This window comes from Palaemon carinicauda, chromosome 1 (assembly GCF_036898095.1).
Source record: "Palaemon carinicauda isolate YSFRI2023 chromosome 1, ASM3689809v2, whole genome shotgun sequence".
Lineage (NCBI taxonomy): Eukaryota > Metazoa > Arthropoda > Malacostraca > Decapoda > Palaemonidae > Palaemon > Palaemon carinicauda.
Genome location: NC_090725.1, coordinates 263,528,868 through 263,548,186, shown reverse-complemented (window position 1 = coordinate 263,548,186; position 19,319 = coordinate 263,528,868). Strand labels below are relative to the sequence as shown.

General features: G+C 34.3%; 1 protein-coding gene across 2 annotated transcripts in view; it reads right to left on the bottom strand.

The window, feature by feature from the left end:
- Nucleotides 1–4,562: 4,562 nt before the first annotated feature.
- The window catches only part of Ntan1 (N-terminal amidohydrolase 1), a 336,882-nt gene continuing 322,125 nt past the window's right edge, over nt 4,563–19,319 (bottom strand). For both annotated transcript variants that reach the window (XM_068390006.1, XM_068389999.1), the window contains 6 exons: nt 14,166–14,384; nt 12,188–12,295; nt 11,854–11,954; nt 11,069–11,230; nt 10,195–10,493; nt 4,563–6,954 (listed from right to left, as the gene is read on the bottom strand). In XM_068390006.1, coding sequence (XP_068246107.1) covers nt 6,810–6,954; nt 10,195–10,493; nt 11,069–11,230; nt 11,854–11,954; nt 12,188–12,295; nt 14,166–14,384 — 1,034 coding nt within the window. In that variant the 3' untranslated portion in view covers nt 4,563–6,809. The remainder of the gene's footprint in view (nt 6,955–10,194; nt 10,494–11,068; nt 11,231–11,853; nt 11,955–12,187; nt 12,296–14,165; nt 14,385–19,319) is intronic.

Here is a 19,319-nt window from a genome sequence, read left to right as displayed (position 1 = left end):
CAGAACGTTTTTCCTATCATTACTTTATTACAACTTTTCTCTATAACTGAATATGTTAGATTAGCTAATTTTTGTGCCTTTTCTATCATTACCCTTTTCTGAGTTTTAAATATATTCCTATTATTATCTAGCTTTATTCCTAAGTATGTTAAACTTTCTACTACTTTGATTCCCTCTATGTTATCTGGCTTTTCTTTCATATTGTAAATCATAATATTACTCTTTTCTTTATTAATTTCTAACCCACATTTTTTTACCAGTTTCTACTAATATTTGGATGTTACGCTTTGCATTACGTATATCCTGTGCAATTATTAAGGCATCATCTGCAAAAAATAATGATTCTATCTTTATTAACTGATTTCTGAAACCGTTTCCTTCCTCTTCTATTTTCTTCATGACAATATACATAATCAGTTTAAAAAGTGAAGTTGATCCTGTGCAACCTTGTTTAATTCCACTCGTAACCTCCATTTCTTGTTCTATACCTTCTCCTAAGTCAATGCCCGTAGTATCTCCTTGATAAATATTTGCAATTGCACTTATGATTTCGATGTTAATTTTATATTCTTTTAAAACTTCTATTAGTACCTCCCTTTTTACAGAGTCAAATGCTTTACTAAAGTCTATCGCGGTTACTATTAGGGGTTTCTTGTTACTATAGCTCTCTTCCACACAATACTGTAATATAAAGATATTGTCCTCTATCCTGCCTCCACCTGTAAATCCTGCTTGATATTCATTGTCTTCTTCATTCATTCTTATGTGGTCTTCTATTTCCTCTTTCACCATCATCATGAATATTTTATAAGAAATATTTAATAGAGCTATGGGTCTTAAGTCTTTTGCCATTGGCCTTCTTTTCTTTTCAACCATCTTTGTTCTTGACTTCTTTCACATATTTGGTTTTTCTTTTTCGTTCAACTCATTTTAATAACATTTCTGTAAGGTTTCAAGACATGTTTTGCTTTTTCCTAGTGCCTTATATAGCTCGGGTTTTAGGACATCTGGTCCTGCCGCTTTTTTGCCTTTAATTTTCCCAGGCAATTCTTTACTTTTTCTATTGTGATTGTTGGATTTTTCATTGGTTTTATTTTCCCTTTTGTTACCATTACAAGGTTATATTGTTCCCTAAGTATGTCCGGGATATTATATTCATCTATTCTTGTGATGTCTTCCTGATGCGCTATTTCATTTTCATATTCTATCTGTTTTTCTTCATTCCAAACTGAGTCTATTTTATTTTCATGCTTACAATATATAGTTTTCCAGTACTTGATTAATTCCTCTTTTGTTTTTTCTTTATTTAGCTTTGTTCCTTGTTCTCCTTAAAGTTGTATAACTTTGTCATGGGCTTTCTGTCTGTTCCTTATTCTATCAATATTTTCCCAGAGTTTTTATTTTTATCCATTTTTATTTCTTCTGTTATCTTTTTTTTCAAATATAGTAATTTCCTTCTTTATCATTTCTTGCACTTCCCTCTTCTTTTGATCATATCTCTTTTCTAATACATTTTTTACTTCGTGATTGGATTCATTTCTTTTCTTTCTGTTTAAATCCTTCCTTACCTTTATGCCTTTTATTATTTCATCGTTCATCCAGGGTTGCTCATGTACCTTTTCTTCATCAAGAACTTTCCTTTTATATACTCTTGCCAATTTTTCTTCTGCAGCCTCTTTTATTATCAGATCCATTCCTTCTATTCTGTCTATTTGTCTATCTCTTACAATTTCCTCTACTCTTGTTGAATATTCTCTTAAGCTATTTTCATCTGTCCTAAAGTATTTTACTTCCTCCCATCTTCCTTTGTTAAAATTTTTATTCTGGTCACTCATGAATTCCAGTTCTATAGTGATCAGATTATGATCTGAGATGTCAAAGTTCAATTTTTCATCGTCTATAATCATTTCCCTAAAGTTTTTATACATTTGTTCGTTTACTAGTACGTAGTCTATTACACTTTTTTGTTGCACTCTTTCCCATGTATAAATACCTTTACATCTTAAATCTCCATTCAATAGGACTAACCCATGGTCATTCTTCCAATCGAGAATCATTTCCCTGTTCCTGTCTAAATTCTGGTAACCTAAAAATCCTACATGCCCGTTGAAATCCCCTAATATCATCAATGCCTCTTCTTCATTTAGATTTCTAATCATTCTTTCACATTCCTGTTTTATTATCTTATCCCTACTTTTATCTTCTTCAGTATATCCTGCTGAAAAATAAACCAACAATAATCTAAATGTATGATTATATGCATTACATTTAACATACATCAAATCTTTACTTTTAGTTTCTATCTTTTCCAATTCTAGACTGTCACTATTTCTATAAAGTATCATCAAAACTCCTCCTTTTTTATCATTCATATTCCTCATATTTTCTACCTTTTTAACACCCTTACTTAAATTTAATCTATCTAAATTTTGGTGTGTTTCTGTCAAGCAAAAAAGTTTATTTCTACTATTTAATTCCTTCTCAACTTCCATCAGTTTTTGTTTTGTTAAGCATTGTATGTTCAACAAATAAATCTTAACGTTTTCTTTTATTTTGTATTTATGTTCTTCTTCTTTCCTTAAAGTTCTTGTGTGCCTTCCTCGTTCTGACGAAAATTTTCCCTTCTGTGCAATTTTCCTTTCTTTATGAACCATCCATCTTCACCATTTAGTCTCTTTGTTTGTAATTCTTCCCTTAAGCGCCTATCTTGCTCTCTCTCTCTCCTCTCTCTCTCTCTCTCTCTCTCTCTCTCTCTCTCTCTCTCTCTCTCTCTCTCTCATCGTTAGATCTGGCGCTATAAAGATTCTACTTTCTCTTGTTTCTGGACAATTTCTAAGGTTCTTAGCCTTTCCTATAATTGTCCACTTCTCTCTTTCACTTTTCATTTTTACAATAATGGCCTAGGTTTATTTCTTTGGTTTCCAACCTCTTGGCTATCATTGGTCTATTACCTATTTCCAACCTACCTAACCTGATTGTTTCCATTACTTCAACTCCAGTTACCCTTATATTATCTTTGAACAGTCGCTCACACCTATCCTTATCCTTTCTTTGTTTTTCCTCTGTGCTTCCTTCTATGCATTCCTCGACATTGTATATTACCAGATTATTTTTCCTCTTTTCCTTTTCCATTATCTCTTTAACCTCTTCTCTAACTTCTTCCATAATGTCTTCTATTGGCATATTAACTCGTCCTAGCTTTGCCGAACCTATCGAGTCCTTTATTTCTATTATTGCGTGTTCCAGTACCTGTAGCCTATCCATTAGCCTATCATTAATCTCCTTCATCTTTTTATACTCAACCTTCATGTTTATATATGATCCCCTACATTCTCTACAAAACCAAGTGAGACTTTTGTTTTTCTGCAGCACTTTGTAATCTTCCCTGCCAATTTTTACACAACCATTGTGGAATCAAGACTCACAGGCGATTCCATACGGTTTCCTTGTTACCTCTCTGTCGCACATGGCACAGTCAGCCGGTTCCCTTACCATTTCTTCTTCTGATGAGGTTTCTACATCCTCGTTCCTCACCATCTTCACTTTCGGCTTCGTTCCAGTCTTGCCTTTATTATCCATTTTCGATTTTGAGCTCATATCACCTTCAAGTCCTCAATTTTCTTCACTTACATCAATTAAGACAGGAGCTCACGTGCAACACGACTTAGAAATATATCGATATAAACGTCCGGATTGGATTGTCTAAAAATCCCCAAAACTCAGTGATAAAATATCCCCAAAACAACCTAAATATCCCCATTTCCACAAATATATTTTCTTCTAATCATATAGGATTAACCAATATAGAAATTACTCACTATGCTTCATATAAGTGAAAGTAAACTGATTGCAGCAATATAAAGGTTTACTCGTTTTACGTTTCTTCTTCATAAAAATTTGTTCAGAATATCCCCATCAGACACCTAAAATCCCCAAATCTAGAGATAAATCCCCAAATCTGGCAACACTGGGATAGTGAAACATTAACAATATCTGTCTAGGAAGTAAAATAGCCAAAATGTCAAATGAATTCACGTAGACTTGGTAACAAATATGTGACCATGGTATTCTTGCTCTTGAAGCCTGAAATGATGTTACAGACAAAATTAAGTGGATGCTTCATATATAAACATACTACTGACTTGAATGGCAACCAGTTTACAAAATCAGAGGTCTGTCTTCATCCTTTCATTTATTTTATCATGATTTAAGGGATGGCTTTCTAATCCTAGGCTATAGGCTACTGCAGATATTGCTTAGAATGGATACGGCTCAAATAGTAGTAATAACGATACTACCAACAGTAAAACGATAAAAAATCAATTAAATAAAGCTATGATATTAGTTTTTTTTTTATTTGTTAACCTGCCAAAGTGCCAAAAAGAACCACTTTAACAATCACCATGTTTATGAATGTTATTCGATACCAACCGTACTTGCCGCTTATGAAACCTTGATTCCAAAGCTACATAGAACTAACCATATTACAGCTTTAAAATTATTTAACTTTTTATCATTATCTATTTGAAAACTGGTAAAAAGAAGGATAATGAAATAAGGCAAAATGTAAATGGAAATATATTTGACAATAATGAATGATTGTGAAAAAATAGAACATTTGTGAATGCATGATCTTGAAAAGACATTTCCCTAAATACACAAGAGACAAAGCATTACAGGTTAAATGTACAAGATAATGATAGACAATTATTAATTAATTAGGAAGGTCTCCTAAACCAATGGAGTGGAATTTCTCAAAGAGATGGGACCGGAGGAAAACAAACTATTCTATCAGCAAGAAAATAAATCATAAAATTATCTATGAATCAAAAACCCTGAAGATGAAACACACGTAGGCTAAAGAAAAATTCCCTATGAACCACTAAATACTCCCTTCACTTACTAGTGTCAAATCAAAAAATAAAAATGAATAAATAAAATGAAAAGAATTTAATGCAGTGTCATACATCAATGAGAGAATTATTAAAACACTACCTCAAAAATAATATACTTTTCAATATCAACAGGTCTTTCATAATGATAAACATTATGTGCTTTTAAGGGATATTTTCTAACACATAACCTTACCTTCTATTATTTGTGGGAGGTTTATGGAAAATATTCTTTTTCACATTGTGTTTTCTTGATGATTTAAAAATTTCAGATTATATTGCTAGTTAATTTACAACCTAACTTTCCTACACAGGATTTGAAAAATCTGTAAATTTTTACATTATAAACTTATAACAGCACTACAGACTGCTTCAGACAACACTGCATTATTATTCATCATTACAAAAATATTCTAACAGCACTTTTTGTAGCAGATGTATTAATACAATAGACAATTTCAGTATCAAGGAGTAGGCTAAAACATTTCACAATTATTGTAACTACAATACGAAATATATAAAAATTTCAACGAACACTGCATGCAATCTTTCATGGTGAATCGCTGTCATTGCAACATTTCTTTCATATCGGCTTCCTTGTATCTAGACATACAATATTCATCTCAGCATGCGTGATTAATACCATCAGACTTTGCAGCATCGGTAATTTAGTGGGACATAGCATTCAAGTGCATATGCATTACATAAATGGGAGATAAAAATCAATACATTTACCAGTCAGTTAAAACCCTAACAACTTGTACACAGAAGTACCTCCCTATCAATACAAAAATGTACACAATACCTAAAACTCCTACAAAGATCTACATTTATGAAGACAAATACTGTTTGTCAGTGAAATCATACACATTATGCATGGAAAATATATAAACAAGAGAAACATAACAACTATATACTTGTTCAATTCGCAAGGCTCCCAAGAGAGATGAATGAATAGAAAATGTGAATAAAACTAAGAGATTTCTGCCCTATCACAAGTGTCAGAACCAAGTAAGATGCCGCCACTTGGGCGATCAGCGTTACAAGATAGATGTCTGAAACATTAGCACAAAGAATAGGAAAAGAACTCTGCATTATACATGCATGTAAACAGAAACTTGTACACCCCAGAACTACAAAGACTTCACTAACATTACCTATCTTTACAAGAAATATATTTCTACATAATTAGGGCCAGAAGAAGGTTAGTTCTGATTTACCGTCAACAGGCCTCGGAGAGACAGCACTTATCCTACAGCACATGTTATCCTATCAATCATATATTAACAATCTCTAAAATCAAATGATTGATCAAAGATATTCTTTACAAGTAATAGATAGTGTATTCGTGTTCAGTATGTGAACTAACACCTGCAGACGAATAAACCTTTGCAAATTGACCCCGGAAATAAATATTGCACCAGGAAGAGGAGAGAGACAAGAGCAGTCTAAGGTCCTGAGACCTAAGTAACCGCTGCAGCAAAACCTTCACCTGCTGCCCCCAACACGCCCACCATTCACTTTGTCACACCTGCATTCATCTTTACACTAGTCTTCCTGGTAGGATCGCCTTCAAAAATCACTCAATTGTTTAATTTTAGAAGTTGATGACACCAATAACAATAACCCCCAAGGAAAATATGACAGCAAACACCAAATACTTACAGAACTAAATTAGCACAAAAATAATAATGTAAACAATAGCACTTGAAAAGAAAAACCAGAGTGAGATATATTTCAGCAGGTGTTAAATAGTCGTGGGTGGTGGTCTGCAGTTTGGCACGATGAATTCTGGCGGCTGGTGCAGAGTTTGGCGACAGTGTCTCCGCCGCAGAGTCACGTCGCCCAGCCAGGTATTCAGCCTGTTTCCATTCCCTCGAGCAGAGAGAAGGAGTCGTATAAGGAAAGAGAGGATGGTCACAATTGCGAGGCCTGCCATGCTGGCATGAAACGCTCCTTAACGGGATTAAGTAGAGGGTCGTCATAGTGCTGGCCAGGGTTGACAACTGGAGGGACAGCTAAATGTGTCTTCAGGCGACAGTCCAGGTGCAGGGAGCCATATCTGTAAGTAGAAGTAGAAGCACAATGCATCAGTTATTGTAATTTCATAATACCATTCCTTTACAGAATGGGGACAGATTCTACAATTTAGTAGAAGCGACACAAATTAAAAGTTAATTAAAAAGGCATATTGTGGTTCTGTGTGGTTTGGTTACAGTAAATCTCGTTTTTTTCTTTTGGTAAATATGCCATATCTCCATACATGCTTTTGAATACACACCCTCTTTCCACATCAAGGTATAGTGGCCAAATGACAATTTTCATTATGATGAGGGTTACACATTTTGTATAGTCTACAGAAGGTCCACAACTTACAAGCTTAATAGGTTCTAAGAAGCTTTCTGTAAGTCGAATTGTTTATAAGTCTTTGTTAAATTTTGACCAAGGGTAGGCCTAACCTGACTCCCATGCCTACAGCCTCCAGCTACAAAAGTTAGCAATTAGTTCTGTTTCATGTGAAATAGATATCATGTTATTGTAAATGTTTTGCTTACGGCATTAAATGATGTAATATTGTTTTATTATGGTATTTCTTGATCTTATTACAGTATACAAACTTCTGATACAATATCTGAGATGTAAGACCTCTGATGGATTTGTGTTTGTAGGTTGAGAACCTTCTGGTACATAACAAAACCATCCAAGTAAGAAAAAAAAAAAAAAAAAAAAAAACTCGCTGTATGTCAAAAAATAAATGAGTTTCTTGGCTAGATCAAATCAAGGTTAAGTAAGCAAAGGTGTTGAGACATATGGTGCTGTATAATTTTTCTTGAGCCAGAAACATTAACTACTGTATTACCTAATTTTCAGAATGCATGAATAACAATATTTCGTGATTTAAAACAGAAACAAATGTATTAACTCCTCTTGTTTATACATTGTATAAAAATACATTGCAAGTAACTCGAAGTCAAAATATTTGGTTTAGAATTTAATGGTGTTTGTGCACAAAAAAAGGGCGAATGTGTAAACATGTTGTACATATACAAATACTATATATACATCACATATATGTCCCCCCTCCACACACACACACACACACACACACACACACACACACACATATATATATATATATATATATATATATATATATATATATGTGTGTGTGTGTGTGTGTGTGTGTGTGCCTAAGCTCACAGAGAACCGTGGTAATAAGATGTACAATAACACATGGAAAATCACATTATATAGTGAATTCTAACAAGTTTCGTCTTACTTCTTCAAAGGAGTCCCCTTGAAAAAGTAAGGTAAAACTAGTCAGGATTCACTCATATATTTATCTTTCCTGTATTTTTTACAAACATACAAACAAACAAACACACACACACACACATATATATATATATATATATATATATATATATATATATATATATATATATATATATACATACATATATATATATATATATATATATATATATATATATATATATATATATATATATATATAGAGGACTCGATTCAAGTTAGTACTTTTGTTTTATTAGGGAGTACTAACTCAGTCAAGTCTTTTCACTTTTCGTGGCTATAATACATATTCTTTGTTCAACATTTGAATTTGCACATACACACATACACATACACACACACACACACACACACACACATATATATATATATATATATATATATATATATATCAAAACAAGCAACAAATCCCCTTTACTATCGAATTCGCTCTGCCACGGGATCACAGACCCATAAAAAATTCCTTTAAACAATTATTTTTGCCTGGCCAAGGATTCGAACCTATGACCGATAGAAATAAGACTAAATATTAGACTTTAGCCTATTCATTTATCTTCACCCTTTCAACCATGTCAATTTTCTTTACATTACACTTTCTCTGCAAACAATTAGTTTCACTAGCTTCAACTGTTTTTCTTGCTCATTCAACATTTACACTTTAATTCTACAAAGGATTGTTGGCTCAACAATCATTTCATGTATTTCCGTATTAACTTACAATAAAATTCAAAACTTCCTGTCAATTTCTTACTCCACCTATTCTATCTTCTTACCGTCATTCACTAGCATACATTTATTCCGAAATATTTCTGCGAATCAACAAATTCCTTTCTATCTTTATCAACTTCTTTGCTCCACCATCCTGGTTTCAATTTAACATAAAATTTACTTTAAATTTTCACCTTTTAAAAAACATTCGAACTATTTTACCAGTTTCTGCGCGTTCTTTCCTTTGTCCGCAACCAACAGTGTCATTTCCAGGTACAACAACCATGCACTTGAGTCCACTTCCTCTTTCTGCTATCTAGCCCGCTCGCGTGTACACACACACACACACACACATATATATATATATATATATATATATATATATATATATATATATATATATATATATATATATATATATATATATATATACATACATACACACACACACACACACATATATATATATATATATATATATATATATATACACACACACACACATATATATATATATATATATATATATATATATATATATATATATAAATCAATCCTTAAAATTTTTTTTGTCAAACTGAACGCTGGATTCTGCTAAATCTCTTACCTGTGATGCATAATTATCACATATATAAATATAACAGGTGTCCTCCGTGAAGCTTGCGTAGATAGATACATAATTTCATAAATCTCTTTTAAGCTTCTAATACATGAGAAGACAAGAAGAAATGCCTGAATATCATAATATATATGAAATAGAATACTAAACTGGGGCAATTTACTTCCTCATTCATCACTTGGGTGATAAAATCTCAAGAATTACGAAGTCAAAATCCAAATAATGAGTTTTTAGCCTATTTTGTTGGTTGGTTATGTCTGAAAATCACTTGTTTTGGGATATCCTAATGGGTTATGGTTAAGATAAGTCTCTCAAGATTATTTAGCGAAATTCCCATTTCTATCTTAGCCTCAGGAAGTAGGCCTATGTGTGGATGGTGTATTTCAAAACTGATGACTAGGCCACATGTACTGTATATCTCACATTTGAAAAAGTTATTGGGAAAACATTAGGAGGAGATACAACAGTATCCACTATATCATGATCAAAGTCTCTATGAAAAGCAATCATTGTCAAAACCATAGTCGTATAGAATATTGTTGATCGTATATGTGCATACTATACTTATAAAAAAACTAAGCTGATGAAAGTTACTGTTCAAGTACATGATATGTTGGATAGTGCCATTGCAGGGATATTGAGGAATGATGCTGGACTGACCTTGGTGGCACTGAAGTACCCCAGGGAGCTGATGACAGAGGAGCAGGTGTTGGGGGAGCTGAGGTTGTGGTCACACCCCCAGCTTGTGTCCAGGCCCCAGTGGCAGCCACAGCAGCCCCCACGGCAGCTTGTGCTGCTGCCTGCACGTTGGCATCGGGAGTGGAATCATTGTTGTTTGGAAGTTCAGCTGGGGACCAGGATCCCAGATTGTCTCTCCTGAAGTAATGGGGTCGGTTGTCTGGGAAGATTGTGACTGCTGGGAATGGGTGCTCCTTGATGTGCTTCAGTACTTCACGGACCTGGGAATATATATAATACACCTAAGTATTTGGAAAAGTTAGGCCACCACGTACTATCGGATGCTTCTTCTACTATTAGCATTCTCCAAATAATAAACCGTGGATTTCAATTGAAAAGAAATTATCAGGTCAGTCTATTCACCTTATTTACATACCTATACTGTACATACTCAAGTTTCCATTGTCTTTTCCTCGTCTAATTTTCGATTTTGAGCATGAAGGCAATGGTTATATCTAACAATCAATCAAAGTTGTCCCAGTCTAATTGGCTGCAAAAGCACTCATAAATAACAGGTTGTATGGAACTGAATATGAGACCATTATTCATAGCAATAAAAACAAATGAATGATTCCATATTGTGACATACCGCATTTAAACAATTTGCCAAGGTTCAAAGATAGATCGTTCTTTACTTCTGGCGCCGCAGTAAAACACCACAGTAGGAAAGGTACTTCACAATTGGACCATAATCCAAAAGCTATCATCATCTATCCATGAAAAAGTACAACAGAATGGAGTAAACACGCGAAAGATTTGAGCAGTATAGACGCAAGAACAAAACTTTGGTAATTACCATTTTCACCCATGTGGGGCCCTCGACTTCCGGAGTTGTGGACAGACACTGGAGGATGACATCATCTGTCTGTTGGAGTAGCAGCTCGACTCCAGCGTGGGGTTCATAATTGAAAGGTCCAATCCTCAGAAGACCAAGGGCGCAGTCGTAGATATCAACCATCTGAAAAGAAAGACAGTAAGTCAAACAACTTCAAAATTGAAACATCTTCACCTCACTCTAAGGAAATATTTATCAGCGATGCTGTGTGGATTACATGTGGGATATAATAAAGTATTACTAAGGTTTTCACCATGCAAATAAGATAGTGCATCTTGAAATATGTCAGCTTGCCCAATTACGTAATCAGACCAAAACTTACTGAATATGAAATTAATTTGAAAAAGATAACAGTAGTAATTTTGATTAACCATAAAGCCCTAGCAAAAGAATTACAGCAAATTATCTATTTTATTTATAACTGTGCGTAAAATGAAAGGATAAAATTAATCATATCTAAATCTTTTTGCCTCATACTAATAATCCTATTATTTTTTTGTATTTTTTTTTTTGTATTCGAAAACAGTAGAATGAAAGAAATTTCTATATTCTACAACAATCACGATTCACCGCCCATGAGCATATTAACATAGACTTTTGTATAATGAATTCACACAATTTTCTCCCGTAGATTTACAATTGCAATAATTTTTTGTAATACAATGGATGAGACGAAACTAAATCATTTTTCCAGGTTCAGGTAGCAAGGCACATTAGCCTACGAAATACTTAAGAGAGCGAGGTACCTGCTGTGCACCTGTGAAGACCCTGGTGGACCGAAGGACAAGGTATGGACCTTTGTCTGTGAAGGTGGCTGGGAAGATCTTGCCTGTCTGTGTGCTCACGCCTGCAAGGGATAGAAACATTATACTATGCTGCTCGCAATGTAAATCACGAACAATTCTGTGAGATCATTCCTGAAAACTGTCAAGATTTTATTTTTCATTCCTCTTCCCACACCGAGCGTATGAGTGTGTTATGACACTTAAGATAAACACATTCCCACCAAAATAAATGGTTAGAGAAAATGTTTCTTCTAACACCCATACATGGACAATGCAAATAACAGTAGCCACTCACCGATGCCTTTGACGAGGGGCCATGATATGTTTCCACGAAGGGTGGTGTTCATCTCTCCTGTGCATAATAAGACCAGGTGAATCTGCGGTGGGCTTTTGTGCATGGCGTCTGAAAAGAAGAAAGTATTCTCAGTTATATATGTTTTTCACGTAAATGCCAATCACATTAAAGTGCTTTAATAAATGTTAATTGGGTAAATCCATCGCCGGAAGGGAATTGAGATGGCAGGATTTATGACACGGGTTACCCTTTCCAGCACCCACATTTGGAAAATAAACTTTAGAAGTAATAAACTAGTAGTTGAGACGACACCACATTACCTTTCTCTTTCTCACTGCCTTTTTCATCGCTAACTTTTAGAGTAATTTCCTCACAAATTTACAACACTTTCTTAACTATAAAACCTAAAATTTAACTTATGCTAGCCGTCAGTGTTAGCATAAGGCAATAATAAGTTTATATATATACATATATATAAATTTATATATATATATATATATATATATATATATATATATATATTATATCAACAAAACGATGAAGAATGAAGCCAGTACACAAACATAAAATTATTTAGCTCAATTAACAAAAGCAATAAAAAACATGGCCTGGGTCTTAGGAGTCCGTCTTATCATGCCCACTTGCCATCCCTATAAACAAACCGAGATTTACATTTCGTCTCCTTACGTCCAAAAGCAATCCTTCTTATGCAAAGTGAGGTACAGTCAACCTTCTTATCAAACTTTTTTTTTTCTGTTTCTCTCCCTTGCAACATAGACTAAAATTCTAGATGGATACAATGAGTCAGGACTTTCGGTCTACACTTATCCTCCTTTTGCCCAAAAAAACTAAAGACCTTACTCTATACCGGTAGTCAATCTGTTTTAAGTATACTGAATCAGGTTTTTTATGTTACCGTTACCCAATAACCCCCACTTCAAGAGATAAACAATGATTTGGGAGCCTGTTTACTTCCAATCAAACTGTTATGTTATCAGCCAACAAGTATATCCTCTGTATTTCCCGTTGAGATACTACCGCTAGAGAGTTATGGGGTCCTTTGACTGGCCAGACAGTACTACAGTGGACCCTTCTCTCTGGTTACGGTTCACGTTCCCTTTGCCTATACACTGTATAGTCTGGCCTATTTACAGATCCTCCTCTGTCCTCATACACATGCCAACACTGAGATTACTAAACAATTCTTCTCCACCCAAAGGGGCTAACTATTGCACTGTAATTTTTCAGTGGTTACTTTCCTCTTGTTAAGGGTAGAAGGGACTCCTCTTTAGATGTGGTAAGCAGCTCTTCTAGATGGACACTCCAAAATCAAATTATTGTTCTCTAGTCTTGGATAGTGCCATAGCCTCTGTAACATGGCCTTCCACTGTCTCTTGGATCAGAGTTTTCTTGCTTGAGGGTACACTATTCTATCTAATTTCTCTTTCTCTTGTTTTGTTAAAGTTTTTATACTTTATATAGGAAATATTTATTATAATGTTGTTATTGTTCTTAAAATATTTAATTTTTCCTCGTTTCCTTTCCTCACAGGGCTATTTTCCCTTTTGGGGCCCCTGGCCTTATAGCATCTTGCTTTTCCAACTAGGGTTGTAGCTTAGCAAGTAATAATAATAATAATAATAATAATAATAATAATAATAATAATAATAATAATAATAATAATAATAATACAATCAGTTCCATTAGGTGTAAAGAGATACATCGTAATCAATTACTTTAGTCCTAAAACATCCCCATTTAAACCAGGAAATTAAGATATTATCCTTATTTTTCACAATGTGGATAATTTCTGCCTTGTGCGCCATCATATCCCAACAACTACAAGTTAAGTTTACGTAGGCCAAGTTTTTTAAACTACTAATTTCTCTCAGCCCTTAATTTCTCAATATTCTACCATTAGTTTGTGATGCTAATGGGTTCTCTTATCGATGTAACTGGACTAATAATTAATACTTACTCAGTAAGGAGAGTGTAACTTTCTCACAAATGGCACGGGCGTCCTGGAACCCTCCGACGACGCAAAGTTCGAGGCGTCCTTCTGTGTAACCCATCGAGAGTTCGTTGATGCGGGTGATTAAGTGCATGACGCCATCGTCGTGGGAACAGATGTGGACGCCGCTCAAACACTCGTCGTGGCTGCATTTGTCGAAATGGGCCAGACCAACAGCCCCGGATCCTGCAAAGGAAAGATCAGATTTCGTACATTATCCAGATATGCTAACTCCAAAAAATAAAACTTTGTGTCTCAAAAGAATTAATTTCATTCATATATATTTAAAGAGAATATCTATTAATCTAAATATTGAACCTAAATTTATTAAGCATGCTTAAGCATTTATCTGTAATATGAGTGTGATAGTAAAAATGTTCTCTAAGCAAAGATGGGGTTTCATCTAGCTGATTGTGTGACTACTGGCAGGGTTTTACTAGAAGCCTATAGGATACACAGCTCGATGCATTTACTGTACTTAGACAATGGCAAACTGGAAAACGACGGTGGGAACGAAAGAGTGGGGTTTCTAGTGAAAGCAAGGATTGGTCATAATTTCATGAGTGAGAAAATTAATGGAAGCAGGGTAGGAAGAAAGAGGGTCTTCAAAAAGACATCGCCGTCTATACTATTAAAAAAAAAAAATTAGTTTAAGAATAATCAACAAGGAACTGAATAAGGATTTTCGAATTGAACTGGATATAAAATTTAGTCCTTAAGCTATGCATTAGGGCATCAAAGGCCATTCAGCGCTATATAAAGCAAATTAATCAATCATGTCCGTACACTCAGACCATTTGGTATAATTTCAACCTATAAAATCAATCACACTATTTTCATACAATAACATCTAAACGCGGGATAAAGGATTAAAAGGATAGAAAAAAAATAAATCAATAAAATTAATTAAAGCTCGTGATATAAACTAATACTCTGTATTTTTTTCAAGTTCAGGGTATAACAATTTCCCCCAGTATATCTCTTGCATGTTTGTCCTGGAGTACAGTAAATGTGTCCTCCTCTTTAGATTAAAAACAGGACAATCGACTAAAATTTGTTTGATATCTATTGGCACTTGGCAGGTATTATAAAGAAGGGCCTGTCTCCCTCCCCTCTCTTCATTCAGTAATTGTGGGTTGCAAGTGTATGGCCAATACGCAGTATAGTTTAAATGATATTATCCCTCCTACTTGTAGAATTACACGATGACCATTTATCCACCGAAGGGTGGATTAGTTTCAATTTTGCATTGGTGGTCAGATCAGACCATCAATCCTGACACTCATTCTTACAGTGAAAATGTATCTTGCTTTTAAGGTCTTTCTAAGGAATACTTATGGTGGATGGGTTAAGTAGCTCTGAAGCTTCCTTAGCTGCCTTACTATAAAAAATTAGACGGTAATAGTCGAACACATGAAGTAATCCAAAATCCATAAGCAGTTTCATAAAAGAAAAAAAAAAGAGTTGCAATTTTAATCTAGCCATAAATATACTTCATTTACAATTTCCTTCGAGTTTTCTTCTGGTTTTGTTACTTTTTTTGAGTGGGTGGTGTAATAACTACTTAACGCTCTAGTTTTGAGAGAAAACTCGTGAAATTTAATGAGTTCTTCCCGTAGGGTTTATCAAACATGAAATCGACAATATAAAAAAATCGAAGTAGCCTAATCTTTATGGATTAACATACTTACAATAAAATACGTTTGGTTTCATGGAATATCACACACCTATTATTATCACATAAGACAAAGAAAAAGTAACCTACTGTATATCGCCTCTTCATGACAGATTTCATATATGAGATTTTCTTGATTTAAAATACTTCTTGTTCGTATTTTTTTCTTTTGTCTAATAAAATAATCTTAATTAGGTAATAAATAATTCAACTCTCTCTCTCTCTCTCTCTCTCTCTCTCTCTCTCTCTCTCTCTCTCTCTCTCTCTCTCTCTCTCTCTCTATATATATATATATATATATATATAATATATATATATATATTCTTGGTAAAACATCTGCCTTGATCACAGTGTAATAATGATTACATATTATCTTCACGCCTACCTTCCTGCCCACTATCACTATCTTCCTTCTAATTTTTCTAAAAGGTCTTTTCATGAGTCCTTGAGATTTTATAACACATTCATCTTTTCATCTTTTCCACCACACTTGCAATTCGAATGTCTTTGACTACATACCTTCAATCTTTATATATATATATATATATATATATATATATATATATATATATATATATATATATATATATATATATATATATACTTTTTTCCACCCTTTCCCTACCTTTCTTTTCGTCCATTGTCCATGTTCTTATTGAATTTCCTCTTTTATACTTTATCTCTTTCAGTCTTTATATTCTTACTCGTATTCTTGCTAATCTATCTTTTTTTTTTTTTTTTACCAACTTATCTCAGCCATACTTCATACTCAAAATGAAGGGGTACGCTTTGCTTTCCATTCCAAGACATTCGTACTAATTTTTTCCTTCTATATGATTTATTTTTCAAACCAGCTGTTTGTTCTCGATCTCCCTTTCAATTTTTTTCTTCTTCTGCCACTGCCCAGATAAGATAATTGAGAGTACGATAAGACGAAGAGCCGTTTCTCCTGCATAATGCCCAGGGCATACATCACCCTCTAATTCATGGTCCCAGGACACTTCGCAGGGGTTCGGTATCTCTTGCAAAAACAGGAGAGGGAGGCGGGGAAGGTCTTTTGCATAGCTTTGCTTTCTTCCTCAAATTTAACAGTATCCACATTCATCAATAATAAAAATAATAATAATATAAATAATAATAATAAAGTCTCTTTTTATATTTTATTTATGAAAGATCTATTTTCATGCTGTTAATGTTCATGAAATGTGTTATTTTACTTGTTTATTACTTCTCTGGTAGTTTATTTATTTCCGTATTACCCTTCCTAACTGGCCTATTTTTTCCTGTTGGAGCCTTGGGGCTTATAGCAACCTGCTTTTCCAAATAGAGTTGTAGCTTAGGTAGTAGTAGTAGTAGTAGTAATAATAATAATAATAATAATAATAATAATAATAATAATAATAATAATAATAATTCATTACAAAGCTACATATGGACCAGTCTGTAGACAATCACAGGGAGCTTGAAATAATATTTCCGAATAAGGCGTCATAAATACACGACTTAAATTTAGCTGTACATGAACCATTTCTGGTCTTATTTGTATTACAGTTCCCAAAAACAATTCACCTTCCTCTTACTTTCCCAATATAGAAGAATTAAAAGTATGTCGTTAGAATAATACTGCCTCTACCAAGGACAACAAAGCACATATCAGATATTTCTTCCTCATGAAATCTGTGAGGAAATAAGGAACTCAAAATTCAGTCGCTCTGATTAATTCGTTCCAGTAGAAAAATACCTGTAATTGAGAAGTAATCTCATTTAGTTCAATAATCCTTACCTCGTGATTCCCAGACTGGGGTTCGAGTCCCGCTCAAACTCGATAGATCCTTTGGTCATTGCAACCTCACATCCTTGTGAGCTAAGAATGAGGGGGGGGAGGCCTATAGGTCTATCTGGTGAGTCATCAACAGCCATTACCTGGCCCCTCCTTAGTCCTAGCTTGCATGGAGAGGGGCTTGGGCACTGATCATATGTAATATGGTCAGTCTCTAGAGCATTGTACCTTCTTCATAGGGCAATGTCACTCTCCCTTGCCTCTGCCATTCATGAGCGGTCTTTAAACCTTTACAAACATTCTTTTCGGGGTTGCTATTATTATTAACATTAAATAATTATCCTCATCATTACCATTCATTGTACATACATTCCAATGGCACAAGGCAACTGCCTTTCACATGAAAGAAAAATAGACTGAACTAAGGTGTAGCCATCAGATAAAATCATAAAGTATGGAAATATATCAAACGAAAGAGAAATACTAAATGGCAGGTTAAAAAATGACGGGGAAAAAACACAAAAGAAAATATCTGAACGCACATTCAAACAAGATAATTATCATCCAAGAGGATGGAGGCCATGCTAGAGAGAGAGAGAGAGAGAGAGATGAGAGAGAGAAGAGAGAGAGAGAGAGAGAGAGAGAGAGAGATCATGACAATGCCTAAAGTTTGAGGATGACAGGTAAAAGGTATCTAGTGCTTACTCCAACCAACAACGCAGAACCTTATTAGAAAACTTCTAAGTTAACGTCATTCAATTAAAATGTTTTTATTAAAATAAATAAATATTTCCAAACAAAATCATTCTGATTGAACGACGATATCTTTGATGAGAGAGAGAGAGAGAGAGGAGAGAGAGAGAGAGAGAGAGAGAGAGAGAGAGAGAGAGAGAGAGAGAGACTTTATTCGAAATCTTTCATTTGTGTCCTTCAATTTAAAGGGTTTCGTTATAAAAATAAATATTTCAAACCAAAATCGTTTTTCCGGTTGAGAGAGAGAGAGAGAGAGAGAGAGAGAGAGAGAGAGAGAGAGGAGAGAGAGAGAGAGAGAGAGAGAGAGACTTTATTCGAAATCTTTCATTTGTGTCCTTCAATTAAAAGGGTTTCGTTATAAAAATAAATATTTCAAACCAAAATCGTTCCGGTTGAAAGGTGTCTTTGAGAGAGAGAGAGAGAGAGAGAGAGAGAGAGGAGAGAGAGAGAGAGAGACGAGAGAGAGAGAGAGAGAGAGAGAGAGAGAGAGAGAATTTATTCGAAACCTTTCATTTGTGTCCTTCAGTTGAAAGGGTTTCGTTATAAAAATAAAAATTCCAAACCAAAATAGTTTTTTCCGGTTGAACGATGTCTTTGAGAGAGAGAGATGAGAGAGAGAGAAGGAGAGAGGAGGAGAGAGAGGAGAGAGAGAGAGAGAGAGACTTGATTCGAAATCTTTCATTTGTGTCCTTCAATTTAAAGGGTTTCGTTATAAAAATAAATATTTCAAACCAAAATCGTTTTCCGGTTGAGAGAGAGAGAGAGAGAGAGAGAGAGAGAGAGAGAGAGAGAGACGAGGAGAGAGAGAGAGAGAGACTTTATTCGAAATCTTTCATTTGTGTCCTTCAATTAAAAGGGTTTCGTTATAAAAATAAATATTTCAAACCAAAATCGTTCCGGTTTGAAAGGTGTC